This window comes from Protopterus annectens, chromosome 4.part0 (genome assembly GCF_019279795.1).
Source record: "Protopterus annectens isolate FY-2018-M chromosome 4.part0, PAN1.0, whole genome shotgun sequence".
NCBI classification, from domain to species: domain Eukaryota; kingdom Metazoa; phylum Chordata; order Ceratodontiformes; family Protopteridae; genus Protopterus; species Protopterus annectens.
The window spans coordinates 1,996,638,821-1,996,659,322 of record NC_056733.1 but is presented as its reverse complement, the minus strand read 5'-3'; the positions used below and the strand labels follow the sequence as shown (position 1 = coordinate 1,996,659,322).

General features: G+C 36.1%; 1 protein-coding gene across 2 annotated transcripts in view; it reads right to left on the bottom strand.

The window, feature by feature from the left end:
• LOC122800094 (serotransferrin-A-like) overlaps nt 1–20,502 on the bottom strand; it is a 653,725-nt gene that overhangs the window by 229,915 nt on the left and 403,308 nt on the right. For both annotated transcript variants that reach the window (XM_044069618.1, XM_044069619.1), the window contains exon 9: nt 5,201–5,352. In XM_044069618.1, coding sequence (XP_043925553.1) covers nt 5,201–5,352 — 152 coding nt within the window. The remainder of the gene's footprint in view (nt 1–5,200; nt 5,353–20,502) is intronic.

The window sequence follows — 20,502 nt, the reverse complement described above, 5'->3', positions numbered from 1 at the left end:
CAATCCACTCACACACAATTGTTTCCTGATTTATTTTCTCTACATATCACTGAAAATATCCTTAATCTCTTCATGTTTATATTTTAACTGTCCATTCTCATCTCTCATCATGTTCATTTTTCTCTCATTATACTTTACCTTTTTCCCTAAAAGGGAATACCTCCTCATTTTTTCCTTAAAAACAAATAAAAAAAAACTTTGTCAAAATATAATTTCCTTTTTTTTAATATTTATACATTTTTTCTTCTTCAATATTCCCATCTCCTACCAACAATACCGCTCTCACATTTTCTTTTGCTCATTATATTTAACTTTGTTTTTCTCTACTGTTCATTTCTATTCTACTTTCTTATATTTTATATACAACCCATATGGTCTTTATATTCTTATATGGTTTTCCCATAATTGTTCTCTTTATCTTTTTAAACTTTCTTTCCAGCCTTACAATTTCCCCACCATTCTTTCAAATCTTTTTAAACCATTTCCATCTTTTATTATATTGCAATTTTAAACAGGAAACAGATGCCTTTTTACTACAGTCCTTATTGTCAATGGTAGACATCTTAATGAATCCTCAGGATAGTTTTTCCAGAGATAGTCCTTACTTTTTTCTAACATTCTTTTATAAATTTTCCCCAATGCAAATTTTTCAAAAGTTGCTTCACAAAAAGGCTCATTGCCTATATGAATTACTTCCCTTATATCTATTATATGGTAACTTACGGGCATAATAATATTGTGTAAAACAAAGTACCTCTTTATCTATTGATCTTTGTTTGTTTTGATTCTTACCATGGGTCTCTTCTGCCAAGTATGTATTCCTCCTCTCTGTTTCCTCTGCACCTCTGCCATATCCCCCTCTTGATGCAAATCTCTGGTTCCAGCAATAGTAGCTGATATGTTCGTTTGCTTTCACTCCTGTCTCTGTCAGACCAATCCACTGTTTTCTCTATTCTTTCACATTGTAGCCCAACATAGAACATACCCTTTAAACCAGCTATTCTGCAGGCAGGATGAGTTCCTTCTTCTTCTGTTACTCTATCTCTCTCCATTTCTTTTCTATTTTTCAACTTCATCACCTCTCCAGACGCATCTCCAAAAATCTTTCCCACAGTTACACTCCATTGCTTAGTCTCCGACTTCCCAGGCTTGTCTTCAGTTAACATTCACTGCACAACACAGTTATCCAGACCCCTGATGCCATTATATTTACTTCTAAACCTCTATACTTCCTCTGGATTATCTCCTTTTTGAAACACATTTTCACTTCTCTGTGCTTTTCATTCTCTCTCACTTGCATCTGCCATTCTGGATTTCCCAATTCACAATAGCTGCCCTCAGGTACCACCCAATTACTATCCAAAAGAATAGGGGAAGTTCTCCACTGCCATGACCAAATTTCTCCTAATCAGTATAAATACTACTTCAGGTCTCACCTTAAAAAATGATGCTTGCCTATAGTGGGGCTAATCATGTCAACAAAAAAGTAACTAAGTTTGTTACCATTCTCTTGTATATAGTTTACCTTGTTATCCAAATTGTCTGTTTTCATGGATAATTCTTGTATGCATGATATTATCTTCTAGATATCCTTCTCTCTATAAATGGCTTCTTGACCAGTAGTTTTGAAAAATGACATCTTTATATAGTTATCTTCTGACAGGAAGAATTGGTGATTTTTGACAAATATTTATTTATTAACATTTGATTACCTAGAAAGTCTGACTGGCTAGTAACCCATTTTCAGTGGAGGCCTGAGGAGAAAATCCAAGTTATTACAAAACATTTTAATAACAATCATTTTGCAATCTTCAAAAATAAAACAAAATTGTATGCAGTTTAAATAATTATAACAGATTAGTAGTATAATATAACTTGGAATTGCAATATGAAGTGAGGGAAAACAGGCTTATGATATATTTAGAGAGAAAGTCAGGGAAGACAATTGGATAGCAGTGAAGAAGTCAGTAAAGAAGGGAGATTAAGGAAGTATAAGGAAAGAAAAGGTACTTGTTCACATTTAGGGATATAATTTTTCCTGGGTTTGAGCAAGAACAGGGCCAGATTTTGGATAGGAAGTCTTTCAGACAGATTTTGAAAGATGGGAGGGACGTTATAGACCTGATGGATACAGGTGAGGAGTTCCAAGCTTTAACAACCTTGTATGAGTACAGACAATTTATTTATTTATTTATATTTATTCCAGTTTGAAGACCAGGGAGGTCCACTGGGCTCGGGGAGCCCGTTTTCAGTGGAGGCCTGGGGAGAAAAGCTCCAACAATACATAGTTACATGAATAATTACTAAGAAACTTTGCATTACTGACAAATAAACAGGTAGGACAAATAAACAATGCCCAGCAGATTTGTTAAGTTTGTAGACAGACAGGAATTTTTGGTCACTGGATTGCAAAAACTGACTGGAAACATGGTTATGTAGAATGTTTTTTTATATATAAATATAATTTGATCCTAAGGAAAAATACATATTTTAATTTATAGTAATGAAAGGATCAAGTGCAAAAGTAAAGTCCTGTCAAGAATGTTCTAATAGTATAGATTAAGTAAAATTAACAGCCATCTTTCTATGCCAGCCATTTGTTAAAAAAAAAAAAAAAAAAAAAAGTGTGTGTGTGTGTGTGTGTCTGGTGTGTGTGTGGGGGGCAGTCAAATATCCAAAGACATTCTCAATATACGTTGTTTGTTTGTGTCTTTCGGCTTTTCCCGGTTAGGGGTCGCCACAGTGGAAACTCCGGTCCGCTAATGATTGGTAGTTGATTTTTACGTGCCGAGTTACCAGCCCTGATGCACAACCTTCAACGAAGGTACGCCCATTCATGCATGTCTCCATGCAGAAGATGCTTTAGCTAAGAAACTAACCGGACAGCGTCTTACTGTGAGGTGACAACGCTACCACAGCACCACCACCGCGGGTATTTTACCTTGAGAATATCATGGTGATACAAGCGATGAAGACAACTTGAAGAATCTGCAAATGATTTTGAACAGGCTAAAGGACAGTGACTTTAAGCAAACAAAACAAATATACATTTTTCAAGTAGGGACTATTTCTCTTTAAGGAGTGTGATAATGTGACCGTGTAAGTCGAAAGACAAAGCAAAGGATGTGCTGAAGTAACCCAAACGTTATAATATTTTGCCATTGAGGTCATACTTAGGACTACTATACAAGTTCTCTCTAAACATCTAGACAAATCTATGTTGTTTAAATGCATTTTTACTAGATGGCTTTATCCTAGAAATTAACAGCCCCCTATATGTAACCAAAAAGGTGATAATGTGGCTGTGTGCTTACACCCTTTGATCCTTCTTTGCCCGTATGTTGAGCTTCTAGAATTCTTGAAGCTGCTTCAAGATTATTGACAAAAAATGAACCTAATCATGGTCAGACTGACAGAAAGGACTGTAGCTTGGCTTGAGGGATGAGGGAAGGTTATAAATGATTTCAACCAGTATTGTTAGGAAAAGAGGTTTGCATTGGCAATAGATCACAAGTTTTCAGTGCACATTTTAATCAAAGAAAAGTTGTATCACTGATGACCCACCTCCATTCTTGCAAAGTTGTCTACTTTCTTTAGAAGCACAATGCTATCATATTGAGTTAAAAGCAGGAAAGTAGCATGGTAACACTGACAGAATGCTACATTATATGATCATCTGAATGACATCAATTCGCCTTTTTTACTTCTTTAGCTATAACTTCACCCAAAGTTGTGTGACCTCAAAGTTACTTCTAAGTAAATAGTGGGTCCAAAGAGTTTCCCCAGGAATGATGAGGGAAAGTCGAGGGACTGAAGTTCCCCAAAGAATTCAATGAAGTCTGAAATCTTCATTAATTCACTTAGCTATGATAGAACAGGCTTTGATGGAATGGTTGTCAGTTAACAGTGCTGCATCCAAACATTGCCTTCACTGTATGAGGAGGCAGAAGAGCATATCATGGATACACTGTACATGTGTTATACTATCATAGTTAAACAGTTACTTGTAGCACATACTCTTATCCAAAGACTCCTAGAAATGAACTTGTATAGGCCAACATATATGAGAGTGTGATAAAGAATGGCCAAGAGTTGCTAATTCATTATACCCAATATTTGTAGCTAAAATGGGACAACTATCTATATGTTAGGGAACTCTACAATATGCGCCATAGTAGTAATTCCTTCTATGTTAAGTACTAGAGTGTTTGGCACTATACAGGTCCTCCTTGCAGCTTCATACTGTAGATAAGTATTGTATTCTTGGCAGATAATTATATTATTTGCCAAATGTCCTAAAATATGCTACAGTTATATTATTTGCCAGATGTTCTAAAAGACGCTACCACAAGCACCCTGGTAGTGTATTTACACTGATTTCTCAGGATTATGAAATGGCTTTCTGTTCTTAATTGCCATGGATATACACTTCAAGTGGCTTGAAGTTATCTACATAGATTCTATCACTTCTGAAAAGACTATGGCACTCTTATGAACAATATTTACAAGGAAGGGCCAGCCAGAACTGACATCAGAAAACTTGAAAACTTTTACAAAACAAAATGCTATCAAGTAGTTCATAGCTGCTCCCCATCTTCCAGCCACCAATGGGATAACATAAAGATTTATATGCTTTTCTCATTTGTATTTAATGTATTCTGCCTTTCACTGTGGTTTTATTCACTTGTATTGTGTGTGCTTTGCCTCTGCCTGGGTTTTGACAGAAAATGGTCCTATGACCAGTGCATACACCTGATTAACAAACTTAAATAAATAAATTTACCCAAAAGTTCAAGAAGGCCATTAAGGTCATGATACCAGAACAGTGTTAGGCATTTTTCTTTTTTGTATATGGAAATTCAGTCCACACAATTCAGTGCCAGTAATGCTTATATGTGTCTGGGGGAGAGTTTTTTGAAACTGAAAATTATACATTTTTTGTTACTTAAATTCAATTATTAATCCTGAGTTCAAACTAATAACGTCAAAATACTGCTACTGCATTGCAAATGCATTCATTTAAGCTGCCTTCTTTCTGTATATATTTAAAACAGGTGGATGTTGTATGCCCATGTTTCCCTAAGACTGCATATCGGTAAAAAAAAAACATTATATAGCAGCATCAGATTCACTCTTGCTCCATATAGTTACTATCATCTGTAATGTAATGCTTGGTTTGTAAAAATATAACAGCACTTACCATGATCTCTGAAATGCATTCTTCAGTGGAACTTTGCTTCTTACACTCTAAGGTGTTTTCAAGTGAACTCCATCTGTCACACTTATCAGACTCCTTTCTGCTGATTGTGCACCATTTTATGTGTCTTGAACTTATGCTGTCACTTTTGGAGCCTAGGAAGATAAATACAGTCATGTTCAGAGTAAGTTTTGCTCAGTGGCTGAGTCACAGGTTACCCACTGACTGTGTCAGTAGTTTGCTTTCATGTCGACATTGGTTTTCTGCAGGTGCATCAGTTTCCTCCTACATCTAAAAACATGCTGGTTGGCAGCATTTATCCCTTCCTCTGGTTTAAAACAGTTAGAGGTAGAGCAGTTCACTTACTTATATAGTTTACAAAACTGACTTTGAAAGCTAAAGTGCAGACTTTAGAATTTTCTCTAAAACCAGAGTGAGCTTACAGACATCAGCATGTGTAATAATGCATTCTAAGGGCATAAACCATTACATTATTTGACTAGTCATGAGAAAGACCAGTACAGTGCAAAAATAATACTATTTAATGTGACACAGATCCGCAATCCACGGTGGTGGTGCTGCTCTAGCGTTGTCACCTCATAGTAAGGCGCTGTCCGGTTCGATTCTCAGCTAGAGCGTCTTCTGCGTGGAGACATGCGTGAATGGGCGTACCTTCATTGAATGTTGTGCGTCAGGGCTGGCAACTCAGCACGTAAAAATCTACTGCCAATCATTAGCGGACCAGAGTTCCGCTGTGGTGACCCCTAACCGGGAAAAGCCAAAAGAAACAACAATGTGACACAGATCCAAGAAGTTCTGAAACATATAGGTGCAGTTTGGGGTTGGCATAATTGTTACAGACACAAGGTATGGAGTTTGATTCTCACCTTTGGGAAATGTGGATAGTCTTAAAAAGGCCCCCTGGGTCATTACTAATAATCACCTATGAAAATATAACATAATATCTTAGGCAGCATGGATAAGCAGAGAAATAAAATATTAAAATATTTATGGAACAGTCAGTAAAATGTTGCAACATGTGGTAACAAGTAGTGCTGCATATCGAGAGCAGGATGTGAACAGGTTGGTTGGATGAAAATTATCAATGCAGGCAGCAGGTTTTTGGCTTGTTCATCAAATGTTGCTGTTCTCTGAAGGTTTGTTGTAAGGGCAGCTTTTTTACATCTTTCTAGCACATGCCTGAGGTATTGTGACCCTGGATAGCATTATATTAAGAGTAAGGGTATGGGTGCATTGGCTCATATGGGTGGCTGGGGGAGTTTAGAAGTTTTATTTGCTTGATTGTTTATTTATTTATGTATTTATTTATTTATTTTTCTTTGTTTTCCAGGAAAGTCTGACTGGGCAAGGCCCATTCTCAGCAGAGGCCCATGAAGAAAAGGTTCAGTAAATCATATTTGCATTTACATATTTTCACTACAAATGATAAACAATAAGAACATATACAATAGTAAGCTTGTAATATACAAAAATACATTTACAGTAGTTACAATATTAGAAGTACATTTCAGTAAAAGAATGATCTTCAATAGCCAACCAGTGGATTGTACATCTCTGTTTGCAGTGTACAAAGTGAAATGTATTGGAGACATATATATGTATGACAGCCAAACAGGTGAGCTATCCATCATGACAGGATATGAATTAGAGAAATATGTCAAATATGTGAAATATGGGGTTTGATGTAAGTGACGTAGGGAAAAGGAGTTAGTGGGACAGTATGATGTGATTTTGCATAATAGTTAAAGGTTTAATGCAAGATAAAAGGTAAAATGGTTATCGCAGAGAGAAAGGTATGATTCTGAATAGGAGTTATAGTCATTATAGATGATGACTTTTTTATATGATGCAGGTAAACAACAAATGACAAACTGTAAATGTCCACCAACTGCCAGGATGAAGATATATGCACATAATTTATTCAAATTAAAAAATAGTTAAGTGCTTTCATCTCCAACATACAAGACTTCATCAGAACTATTTGACTGCCATAATTATGCTTACATATATCAAATTGTACAACTCATGTGATTTCCCCAACCTAATCACAAAAAACAATTATTCAACTCTTAAAGTTGATTTTATTTTGAGAATGGAATGTGAGGTTATCAACAATAGAGAAGCAAAGTTTTATCCTATTTTAGGTAGGGATGTAACTGAGTTTGAAAAAGTTGGGGCTTCAAATACTATATCACTGAAAGCCTTTTCATATACTTTTAATTCTAAGTCTAAAAGCATTGACAGCATTATTAATAGACATTGGAGAGTTTTAACCAGTTTCCCTGCTATTAAGAATAACATCCCTGTGAAACAAAATTTTATTAGAAAGAAAAACAAGAATATTAAATAAATTTTGGAATTGGAAGTGTGGGGAATGCCTACAACTGATAGGAGGTTAGGCACATTAAGATGTAGGAGTTGTAAACAGTGTACCTATGTAAGTAATGTGGAATAAATTTATTTACAAGCTAGGAAGATAGTTATTAACTTGAAGGAAAACTATGATTGTTATAGTTAGGGTATAATGTATTTGGTCCAATGTTTAGGATGTACTAGTTTTTACATAGGGAAAACTATGAGGGCATTAAAAAATATATACAAGCATATTTATGACATAATTCAGCAGGAGAATGAGACCAGTGCTCTCTTTAGACATACATGGGTTTGTCCACAAAGTAGATTTTCTTTTTTTATGATGGAACAAATTGCTAAAAATTAAAGAGAAGCTTCCTGAGAGACCAAGACTGAATATAAGGAACTAGTGTGGCAGCTGAAGCTGGATGCAGAAGCGCCCCCTGGGCTGAATGACAATGTATCAATTACTAGTGTTTTCAAATTCCAGGCAGCTAAAGTATATATAAACATAAGAATTTGGAATTTTAACTTTAAGAGTTGGTTAATTCTTTTTTGTGGTTGGGTTTGGGGGGAATCACATGGGTTGTACGATTTTACAAGCATAATCATGGCATTCAATAGTTCTGAAGAAGTCTTATATGTTGGAGACAAAAGCACTTAACTGTTTTTTAATTTGAATAAATTATTTGTATATATCTTCATCCTGGCAGTCGTGGACATTCGCAGTTTGTCGTTTGGTACAAGTTATTGGTTTTAGTTACTGCATTTTTATATGATGCAGGTAAAGGCTATGTAGTAATGGTGAAGTTGGTGGAATATGAAAGAATAATTATTATGGTGGATGAGTGTATGGTTAGAATGAAGAGCTAACAAAGAATGGTAGAGGTATTTCAGCTTAGGAAGAGAACTTGAGGGGTATATGGGCAGAGCAGTAAGAGGTGAAGATGAGGGAAGTCCCACCCAGGTGAGTAGCATGATTATACCCAGAACTGGCTGAGATGCTGTTTAAGCAAAGGCTTAAAACTGGAGAGCTTCTCATACTTCTCAACCTCTTACTGCAAGAAATATGGATAAAGCCTAAGATAATTGGGGGACAAAGGCCCAAAAATAGGGACAGATTTTACGTATTGCTCTTATAATCTTAAAACATTGTTAGAATATGAAGACACGAATTCACCGTCAGAAAAAGACTTTAATGCAGCAAAGCTTTTGGTTAGACAACCTTTCTCAATGCTAAAACAGTACATATCATATTGCAATACATTTAAATAAGAGACAAAAGGTAACATGTGACCACAGCCAACAAATCACACTATGCCATCAATTAAAACTTTTCTAAAACATCCTTAAAGGTGTACATTACAAATGTTGCTGTTGTATTTTAGCAAGCACAGGTTTAATACTAACTACATTGTTTATACCAGGTTCTGAATCTGCATGGAACCTGATAATCCACTCGTATTCTTTATTCTCGAGATAGTTATTCAAATCACCACCTCTAGGTCCCTTCTGTACACTATCTATCACTCTAAATTTAAAACTATGATCCACACCATTGTGCATAATGTACTTAAACAGCGCATTATTCTCACTATTTCTTCTTATTTCTGACTTATGCCCTGTAATACGCTCTTTTAGTTTCCTTGTGGTCTTTCCTATGTAAAACGAATCACATTTTACACAGGTAGTGAGATAGACCATGTTAACACTATTACAGGTGGCAACACAGTTAAAATTAAACTGCTTGTTGGACACTGAGTTGACAAATGTATCACTATTATGCTTAATAATACCTTCACAGCAACTACAGCACATACACCCATATGTACCAGGTTTATTACCCAAACTTGCTTTTGTTGCATCCTTAAAATTTTTACAGCATAACCTTCTCTTTAAACTCTTATATGAGAAAAAAGGTCTATCTTCTTATATGGTATGCAGTTCAGGTGCGGCCATGAGTATAGGCCAGTTCTTCTGTATGATTTTCTTTATTTGTTTTGTTTTTAAACTATAAGTAGTTACATATCTAATTTTATCATTCTTATCATTTACTCCAGTTGTCTTTAAAAATTTGTTTCATAACGTTACCTCTACATAATTTCACATCTTCTGTTCTTTTTAAAACCTCCATATGGCTATAGCCACTATTCACAAACTCTCCTATCATCTCATTCATTTGCTCACTAAATCGTATATCATCTGTATTCAGCCTACTAATCCTGAACATTTGTGCTTTAACTATTTCTGGAAAAAATATGGGGGGCATGTAAATGTTGCCTATGCACGTATCTATTCACATGCACATTTTTCTTATATATACTTTTCTCTGTTTTGTCCAATTTATTTTCTAAAGGCACATCAAGAAAAACTCTCTCTCGATAAGAATGGTTCATTTTGAACTCAAAGAATTCATCGGTATTGTTAAAATAAACAACATAATCCAATAACTCATCAGCTGTGCCGTTCCATACAAAAAAGCAGTCATCTACAAATCTTAAGTATAGCTCAGCTTTCCCACACATATCAATCTCATTATTAAAAACATACTTTGTCTCCCATTGATGAAGAGCTGTATTCACATAGGTGTTGGCCACAGGTGTCCCCATGGCCATAGCAGACAGCTGTAGAAATGGCTCATTATCAAATATAAAAACATTTTTAGTTAAAACAGTTTCTAATAAAGCACAAATATTTTGCACCCTTGCTGTCGCCATCCCCACTTCATCAGTGAGAAATTCATGTACAGCCTCAACCTCAAATTCATTTGGTATTACTGTGAACAGTGACGTTATGTCCAACGTCATGAATATATAATCAGAACTCAATTTTTTTACCAATTCTTCCAGCAAACCAACTTCTCAACTTATTTAAAAAATCAGTGGTGTCCTTAATTACACTCAGAAACAAACACAGATATTGACTTAATATTCTTTGTAAATGAACTGATGCTGGTTCTGTAATCCAGCCCCACCAGAGACTATTGGTCTCAGTGGGGGCTCTGTTAATGATTTATGGATATTTGGTATCCCATATATCTGTGGTGTCCTTGGACAAGGAGCAGTCAAAAAGTTAAATCAATTGAAATTTCATCATTCAATTGCATGTCATATATTACCATATTAACATCTGCAACATTTTTTTTGACATCTATAAAAGTTATCTTCTTAAAAGTATTTACCTCCTCGAATAGTGACTTAAAAAACTTCTAGATATGCTTCAAAACTCAAAAAGATCAAAAAGACTTCTGATTACAGAATACCAGCATTAATTTGTGGGAGGTGGTTGTACAGCGGGGAATGAGAATTTTTCCTTTTCCTATTATTGTGTGATCTTGAAGCTGGTATACATAATTAACATGGGGTGTGGGGGTGTGGAGATGTGGGGAAGGGGCTTACCTCTTGCAAAGACTTCACCTTCAAAGTAAAGAAAATTGTAATAGAGTACCATTTCCATTAATGTAATTGTCAATTATATGTCTTTATCGTTAAATTTTCCACACTTCCTAAGTCCCTCTTCCAAAAATTCCAACCCTTCACTATGAGAAATGGAAGTGAACAAGTCAACTACGTCTATAGTTACAAATATCAATTGGTCAGAAAACAACTCATTCTTTACTTTCCTAAGGAAATCCCATGAATCTTTAAGTATATTCTGGGAATTTAGGGAGGCATTTTATAATTTAACGTCCAAGTATTTGGCTACTGGTGCAGTGGCTGATTGACTAGCTGCCACTATCGGTCTCATTGGGGGGGTCTACTATATTTTTGTGGGTCTTGGGAATACCAAAAATACTAGGAACTCTTGGCTCTTTATTATACAAAAAAATTAAATGTTTCCACATCTATTACTTCTTCTAATAACAAATCATTTAAACCAATAAATATTTTCTTGTAGGCAATGTTTATCTCATTAATTGATACTTTGGAATACTTAATTTCATCCTGAAGGAGTTCCGTCATTTTACTTTCATAAATTATAGAATCCATAATGACAGTACCTCCCCCCTTGTCTGGTTTCATTACCCTAATCTCTAAGTGTATTCAGAATAAGACTTTCTTCTTTGGGTAAATTTGACCAAGTTTTGTTATTAGAAACCCTTTTTCTGAGTTTATTCTCAACCAGACATTCAAAATTCTTTAACTGGGGGTGTAGTGGAGGATTCCAAGTACTCTTTTTCTTTCCTTATATTCCCTTCTACAGTGTTATTTTGCTTAAATATCAATTCCATATTTTTCTTTCTAATGAACATTTTAAGGTCTATAAGCAATTTGCTAATCTCACTCTTCCTTCTGGGTACAAATTTAAAACCTTTCGCAAACAAATTAAAATATTCTTCTGTAATATCCAAATTACTATAGTTGAAAATAGTGTACCCATTATGCCTTAACATATAACATGTTGAATCTATATCTCCACTTTCTATGTTTCCTACATCTAGACCCTCATCTGGGCCCTCATCTAATAAATTAGCCAACATCAGTACCTCTGATGTCCCCCTCTGTTGTTCCACCCCCTCCAATTCCCCCGAAAGTATGTTGTGTTGTTCCTCAACTTTTTGGATCTTCAAAGGGGGGGGGGCATAATCTAAAGGGTCATTGACATCACCTGGGCCATCTTCTCTATCATTATGTGCCTCATCTCCTCTATTCCCATAATAGTAGTCATCAGTGTTTACTCCCTCTTCATTGTTTCTCAACATTGTCAGTCTAGGTGGACCAACTTCCCTATTAGAAAGTCAATATAGCTCCTTGGCTTAGGGTAATGTATATTATGTTCATATTCAGATAAATCTCTCTCCATTTTTCTCTTTTTTCTATTAATAATAATATTAATTCTAGCATCAGTTTGGTTTCTCAAATCAAAATACTTCCCTTTTCCCCTTCCACAGTAAACAATAAGTCATTCAGTAGGCAATTATTTATTCTATTAATTCTTTCATTCATATTTGCCATTGTCTTATCATTTTATTTTATAATGGCACGTAAAATATTAAAACCACAATTATCAAATATATCAAGCAGTTCTTTGTGAAAATCCGAACCTTCCTCTACATTGTTCGGGTACCTGTAAACTCTCAACCCTTTCGGTACGAATTTTTTTGTCTAAACAATCTTTAAGATATGCATTGCCCACATTTAATACTTTAAATTTATACAATAAATCATTCAATTTAAGTAAATTAACTTAAGCTAATTTGGTCCTTTCATGGTGGGAACAAAAATACATTTTCCACTCTACATATAAGGATTACTGGGTCGTATATAGTCAGTTTTTGGACAACATATGTATTTTTTGGATGGGGGGGGGATAAGCTCAATGAATTTGTGAACTACATATCCTCAACTACCAATTTTTTGAAATGTACTTATAATTATGGACATGAATTCATTAAATATTTAGGTGTAAGGATTAGAAAGGACAAAGAAAACAAAAAGTTTAAATCAGAAGTTTTTAGGAAAGACACATGTTGTAATTCATTTTTACACTTTCAAAGTGCACATCCCTTTGCTCAGAAGAAGAGTATTGTCAAAGGTCAACTTGTCAGGGGCAGTAGGATGACCTCAGAAGATGATGAGTTTTTGAAAGAAGTCCACCTACTAGAAAACATGTTTTTAGAAAGGGGTTACCCCGCTTATATGATTGAAGAAGTGATTAAGGAAGTGATTCTACACAGGAAGGACAGATTTGCTCCTATTTTAGGAGCAGAAGACATTAACACACAAAATGAGGAGATGAGTAGTAAACAATGGTTATGAAAATGTCTTTGTTCTTGATTATAGTGGCGACACAAATGTTATTATAGAATCACTGAAAGAAGAATGGGACAGACTCAGCAGTTTATCTGATTTGAATCTCCAGTTTGACACACCCTTAAGGTTTGTTTTTAGAAAAGGGAAATGTATAACAAGTATTTTGGAAAATAATAACTATACTAAAGAAAATAACAAAAAGGCTGGAACTTTTAAATGTGGATCTTGCCCACAATGTCCCTACATTCTTAATAGGTCTGAGGTATATGTCTCTAGTCACAATAGATGTATTGCCTCTAAGGTATACTCTAATTGTGAATCAAAAGGAGTAGTTTACCTTGTGACCTGTGAGAAATGTGAAGGTTTTTATGTGAGGAAGACAGAGAGATGTTTAAAGAGAAGAATTTGTGAACATCTATATGACATTAAAAATTTAATAATAAAAATGCTTTATTTAAGCACATAGAGAAATGTGGGCAAGCAACTTTTACGTTTTTTGTACTAGATGAGGTTCAAAGAGACGCCAGAGGGGGACCATGGGAGACACAATTAGAATGCCGGGAAATATACTGACAGTTGATTTTAGCAGCCAATAGATGGCCCGGTTTAAATGACATGATGTCTCTGGCACCAGTTTTGAAATTACAAGCTGCTAAACTGTAAACTTTTACATATCTTAGTATTATTAAAAAGCTTGAATATAAGTATAGTGTTTTGTTGTTTAGGTATTTTATATACGTTTACATATTTTCATCTTCTTATCTATTCACCATCTTTTAGTTTTATTATATATACATATCAACTTTAAAACTTAAGAGTATGCATTTTCCCATTTAGGGTAGTGGTACATTACTTTATGTATACACATACATATATTTAAACATTTATTTAGGTGTTTTAAATTAGAACTTAAAGTTAAGGAATTTTTAAACTATTAGTTTTAATGATTTAGATTAAATGTACATGAAATGTGTGTTTAAAATATTTTAGCATTTTGGTTTAGTTTTACATTTTAATATGTGCATTTATAAATTATATATATCTGTATCAAGTGGTTCTGGGGTAGCACTTTAAACTAACTGTTTTATAATTGATGTTCAATTATTGGCTGGAATTAATTAATTATTGAGGGTGGGCTGTGGTATATAATGCTAAGTTTGTAAGCTTGTCATTATTCTGATGAAGTTGTGGGTGAAAATGTACTGCGTATTGGTGTTTCAAATTTCGAGTGCTTGCTGTGTCTAAATAAAACTCTGTTCAGGTACAACGGCTATCCAGGTGCTTATTTTTTTGTTTTTAGTTTTATGTTTAAAAGACATCTATAAACTATATGATGAGAGAGTAAAAACTAAAGATTTTGTGACCTGACCAAAAATGAAAGAATACCATTAGAAATTGATGTCAATGCATCTCTATACACATCTCTATATGCCCAGCTGACAAGGGGGGTCGTTAGTTGTCATGGATTATAACTTTTATAGGGAGTATATGTATACTATGTTGAAAGACGTTAATGTATACGAAAAGATAGATGCATGCAGGATAAAACATTGTATTGAAATTATAAGAAATAATGTATTTGATTGTTTACAATCTAGAATTACAGACTTAGACCTCTATAATTATTTTATAGTAGATAAACCTGCTACCTAATCCAAGGACAGCCTAAGATACATAAATATCCTTGTAACCCCCCCAATGAGACCCTTAGTTGCAGGACAACGATAGAGCACAGAACCCCTATCGATATTTGTAGAGCAACATCTTAAACCCTTATTGGCAAAGAATAAATATGTACTAAGAGATACAAAACAATTTTTGAATGATCTGTACGAGTATGTTAAACAGACACCACCTACTAAACTATGTTTGATTGTAACCCTAGATATCCAATCCCTTTTCGCAGTAATTCCTAATGACATAGGGATTATGTTTATGAAACAGCATTTAATGGAAGATGGCACATACACCATTAAAGTTATAGACCTACTGTGTCTATCAGTAGAGTTGATACATTAGAAAATAACATCTTTCTATTTGAACAACAACTATATAAGCAAATTGATGGCGTAGCTATGGGCACCTTGTGTGCCAATAGCTACGCCAACATTACTATGGTTGTGTGGGAGAATCAACATATCTTGAAGGACTATATGAGTAACATTGTTTTTATCAGATTTGTGGATGACTTCTTTCTCTTGTGGGAAGGAGGGGCCACAGCACTTGATACATTCTTGAGTTATATCAATAGTAGTATTCATTTTGTCAAATTTACTGCTCATAGTTCCAATATATCTATAGACTTCTAGACTTCTTAGATGTCTATATATATATATATATATATATATATATATATATATATATATATATATATATATATATATATATATATACATATATATATATATATGTGTATATATATATATATATATATATATATATAGGACACCTGAAGGTAATTCTGAAACAGAAATTTTTAGAAAGGAGTGGTATAGGAATATGTTTGTCCAATGGAATAGCATGCACCCACAACGTCTTTAAAAATGTAATGAGAGGATAGGCCCTCAGGACATCAAGACTTACAGCTAATGATGATAAGTTTAGTAATGAGTTGTCTAGTTTGGGAAATAACTTTATGGAGAGTGGATATGCCCAAAAGAAAGTGTAAAAGGTAATGACAGAAACATTTAGAGAAAGGGAGAGGAAGGGGCAACCCTACTTCTCTAACTCTATGACCAATGAACAAAGAATACAGTCAACACACAATGTAACGAGGGTGCCAGTTACATATGTTAGTAATATTATGTTACTTTTAAACGTTTATGAAAGAAATTGGAATATACTGTGCAGATGAACATGTAAAAGGAGTAGTAGGGAATACTCCCCATTATGCATACAAAAATAAAAAAATCCCTGAATAGAATTTTATGTGGTCCAAAAAATGTGTAGATGAATAAAATGGATACAGTCCAACACGAACATGGAATCTTTCCATGTAAAAAATGCAATTATTGTAAGTGCTTGGATACCACTGGAAAGTTTTTACATCCGGATACTAAAAAAGACACTTTATTTTAGACTAATAGCTGACTGTAATATTACAAATTTAGTATATTTGGCATACTGTGTTATATGCCACTCTTTCTATGTGGGTATGACTACACGCAGGTTGAGAGATCACATAAGAGAGCACTTATATGACATTTCTAGACAAGCTGAAATAAATGTGTTAGCAAAACATGTTTTAGAGAAAGATAAAGAACACATTTTTAAATTTATAGTCACAGAAATTATACCCCAGGATATAAAGGGGGTGACATGAGGAACAAGGTGGAAACAAAAGACTTGGACTGGATTATCAGAATGCATGCCAACATGGGCAAGGGACTTAATGAGAAAATATCCATTAAGCCCATATTGTTGAACAGACCACTTCCAAGGTAACCCACACAAAATAATATGTTTTACTATGGTAGATACTTGATTTTTATTTGTATTTTATATGTTTTTATATTCATTTTGACCATGGTTATTTTATGAAACATAGTTATTTAATGGAATATGATATGACATAAGGGTGATTTAGGACTTTAAAACCTCTTGCAAGTTTAATTACATTGAATTTTCCATTGGTTGATGTTGATTTAAATAGCTGATGGTTAATTGCGATGATTGTCTGATGAAGCAGCTTACAGCTGCAAAAGCACTCACCTTCTACTTTGTTCATTAAAGATTTTAAGATTTTATGTGCCATGATCTGGATCCTTCTCTTTTTTTCTGCATAAACATTAATATATGTTTTTTTATAATATACTTGTCAACTTAAAATATTTAATAGTGTATGAGGAACTCATTGTAAGCACTACATAAGCTGCAAATTACTACAGCACTCAACTTTCCTCACTTGTCTAGTGGAAAGCAGTTTTTTTTACTTAATGAATAAGCACTTATCCAGGCATGTCTAAGTGTCAGTTCCCAGTGATTTCTCCTGTCTACCTGATGAATCTGGGCATCTTAGGGCAATGCAGCAATTGCCTCATGTACACAGACAACCCTCTCCGCCTACCACCCAACATTACAATCTGTGAGAGATGCACTTATATAGCCAAACTGGAAGCAAAGCTCTCTTCACCCAAGACTGGACTAGACAGTCAAGAGGAGAAGGTAAACACTTGCACCACACCACACTCATCACATAGTCCCTCAAAACCTACACCACCAAAACACACACATAGAAATACAAAACATACACCTACATTCATGGAGGCTCTCAATAAAAACCTGCCCAAGCATCAGGGACATCCAAAGCATAAACGCAAGCAAACTCCACCCCCCAACACAACTCAAATGACACATAGCCCACAAACTCAGTGTGCCACTCAACCACAGCCCATAAGGCATAACAACGTACCCGACACTCTAGTCGTAGGTGACTCTATAGTTAGGCACACTGATGTTCCACTCACCAGGCTAAACAAGGAAAAAGTTACTGTCAGCTGCCTGTCAGGTGCCAGGATCTGCCACATAACGCATGCACTCAGGTCACTCCACAATAATTACAAATATGAAACTGTCATTGTCCATGTTGGTGTGAATGACCTGAGACGTACCTCCCTGGACTACATGAAAAGAGACATGGAGGAGCTCTCCGATCTTGTATCACAGGCCGGTATGACCCTAACCCTGAGTAGCATCCTGCCATCACCCAGAATGATACTACAGTACAAGGACAAAATGATTGACTTCAACAATTGGCTAAGCTTCTGCTGTCATTCTAAGGGGATCCAGTATTTGTCTGCCTGGGATGACATGATCGACAGTCCACGATGCTCTGCCAGAGATGGCCTGCACCTGTCGCCCTTAGGATTCCGGATACTGGCTAAGGTTCTTGCCACCACTATAGTGCCTTTTTTAGGCAAGGTTCAAATGAAAATTCACCACCGTAACAGGTACAAGCAAGCAAAATCTGAGGGTAATGCTACTCAATGCTAGAAGCCTAAACCTCAAAATGCACTCACTCAAGGCACTCCTTAAAATGGATAACATTGACATCTGTGCAGTGACAGAGACCTGGTTCAAAGCTCCAGAGAGCACCCCTGCATTACCAGGCTTCAATTCATACCACACCTTTCGGCCACCTAACCCAGAAAGAAGCACTAAAGGTGGAGGTGTGTCCATATTCATTAAGGATATCCACACCTTCAGGCTAGTTGCACAGCATAATGCATCCGAGATTATCCAAGCGCAACTAACTCTGGGCAAGACCGCAATCCAAATTGTAGCTTGCTACAGACCTCCCACCATGCCCCAGGATTCACACTCCCCATTTCTTGATACACTGGAAAGTATTAGGGTACAACCCAACACCCTAATAATGGGCGATTTCAACTACCCCACCATTAACTGGGAAAACTACTCATGTACCAACTCTTTTGCTCAACGTTTTCTAGAATTCATAAATTCCAATGCCTTGGATCAACTTATTCACACCCCCACCAGGGGCAGCAATATCCTAGACCTGGTCATTACCAACATGGGAAACCGGTGTTCCACACCAGAGGTCAATTCCTCGTTGGTCAGATCCGACCACAAGCTAATTAGCCTGGACATCCACATCCCACCCCCAGCCCCAATTAGGGACACCATCATAAAAAACTTCCAAAGCCAACTTCACACTTCAAGACAGAAGTGGCAAACTTCATGACACCCATGCAGACGGACAATAGAGGTATGACTGCCGAATCCTACACAAATGCATTTTATAAGCACTTACACGAGTGCATGGATCATGCTATCCCTAATAGAACCAAGATGTTATCCTCCAAAAAAAGGAAGCCAATCTGGTGGTCCACTGCCATAAACAAACTATACAACAGAAGAAAGAAACTGTTGCAAAAAAGAGTAAAATCCCATGACTGGAGGAACTCCCTGGTCAACCTCAGTAAGAAGCTGAGATCCCTCATAAAATCCTCCAAAGCTAGTTACGAAAACAAAATTGCCACTGACTTTAAAGACAACCACAAAGTATTCTATAGCTATGTCAAGAATCTAAATAGGAACACTCAGATCTGCTCTGAGTTACAGCACAATGGCACTAAATATACAGAACCAACTGATATTGCCAACATCCTAGCAGATAGGTTCAGTGCTAACTTTACCACCCTCTCACCCCCTAGAGGGCCCATCTCTATACCGGAAGAATGCAAAGTTCCTATAATCATGGCTGCACAGGTAAAAAACACACTCTCCAAAGCCAAGAACACAGCATCCATGGGACCTGACAATATCCTAGGCTGCATTCTACATGAACTACAGAATGAACTGGCACCCTACCTAAATACCATGTTCAATCATAGCCTCACCTCAGGCTTTGTACCCACTGAATGGCGCACTGCAACGGTTATCCCACTCCACAAAGGGGGAGCCTGACGAGCCTGGTCTGCAAGGCCATGGAACTTATCATCGTGGAACTCATAAACAAAGACATTGGTAATCTCCAAACTCTGGACCCTACCCAGTTTGGATGTGTAAAATGCAGATTATGTCTCCTAAACCTGATTGACTTCTTTGAAGCAGTCACCAAAGCCATAGATGAGGGTAAAATTGTTCACACAGCTTATCTAGATCTCGCCAAGGCTTTCGACACCATCCCCCACTCTGGAATTATAGATAAGCTCACTAAACTAGGTATAAATCCCTATGTCACAAGATGGGTTGCCAACTGGCTCATGGACAGAACCCACACTGTGAAAGTAGTGGATTCCAAATCCGGCATCAGACCAGTGACAAGTGGAGTACCACAGAGTTCAGTCCTGGGTCCTCTTCTGTTTGGTATCTACTTCTCTAAAGTGCAGGCCAACACAGAAGGTCTTTGGCTAACAAAGTTTGCAGATGACTGCAAACTAGGAGCCATAATTGAAACTCCTAACGATGTGGACAAACTACAAAAGGGCCTCACTGAGACAGATACCTGGTGTCAAAGCCATGGCCTGAAGCTCAATGCCAAAAATGTATTGTCATACCCTTTGGTAAAAACTCTGTACCCATGAACTACCACATAGCTGGTAGTCTACTTAATGCCGAAAATGTGATGAGACCTTGGGACACAGGTGGACAGTAGTCTCTCCTTTGATGATCACATCGCCACAGTGGTCAGGAAATCCTTCTACGTGGCTCATC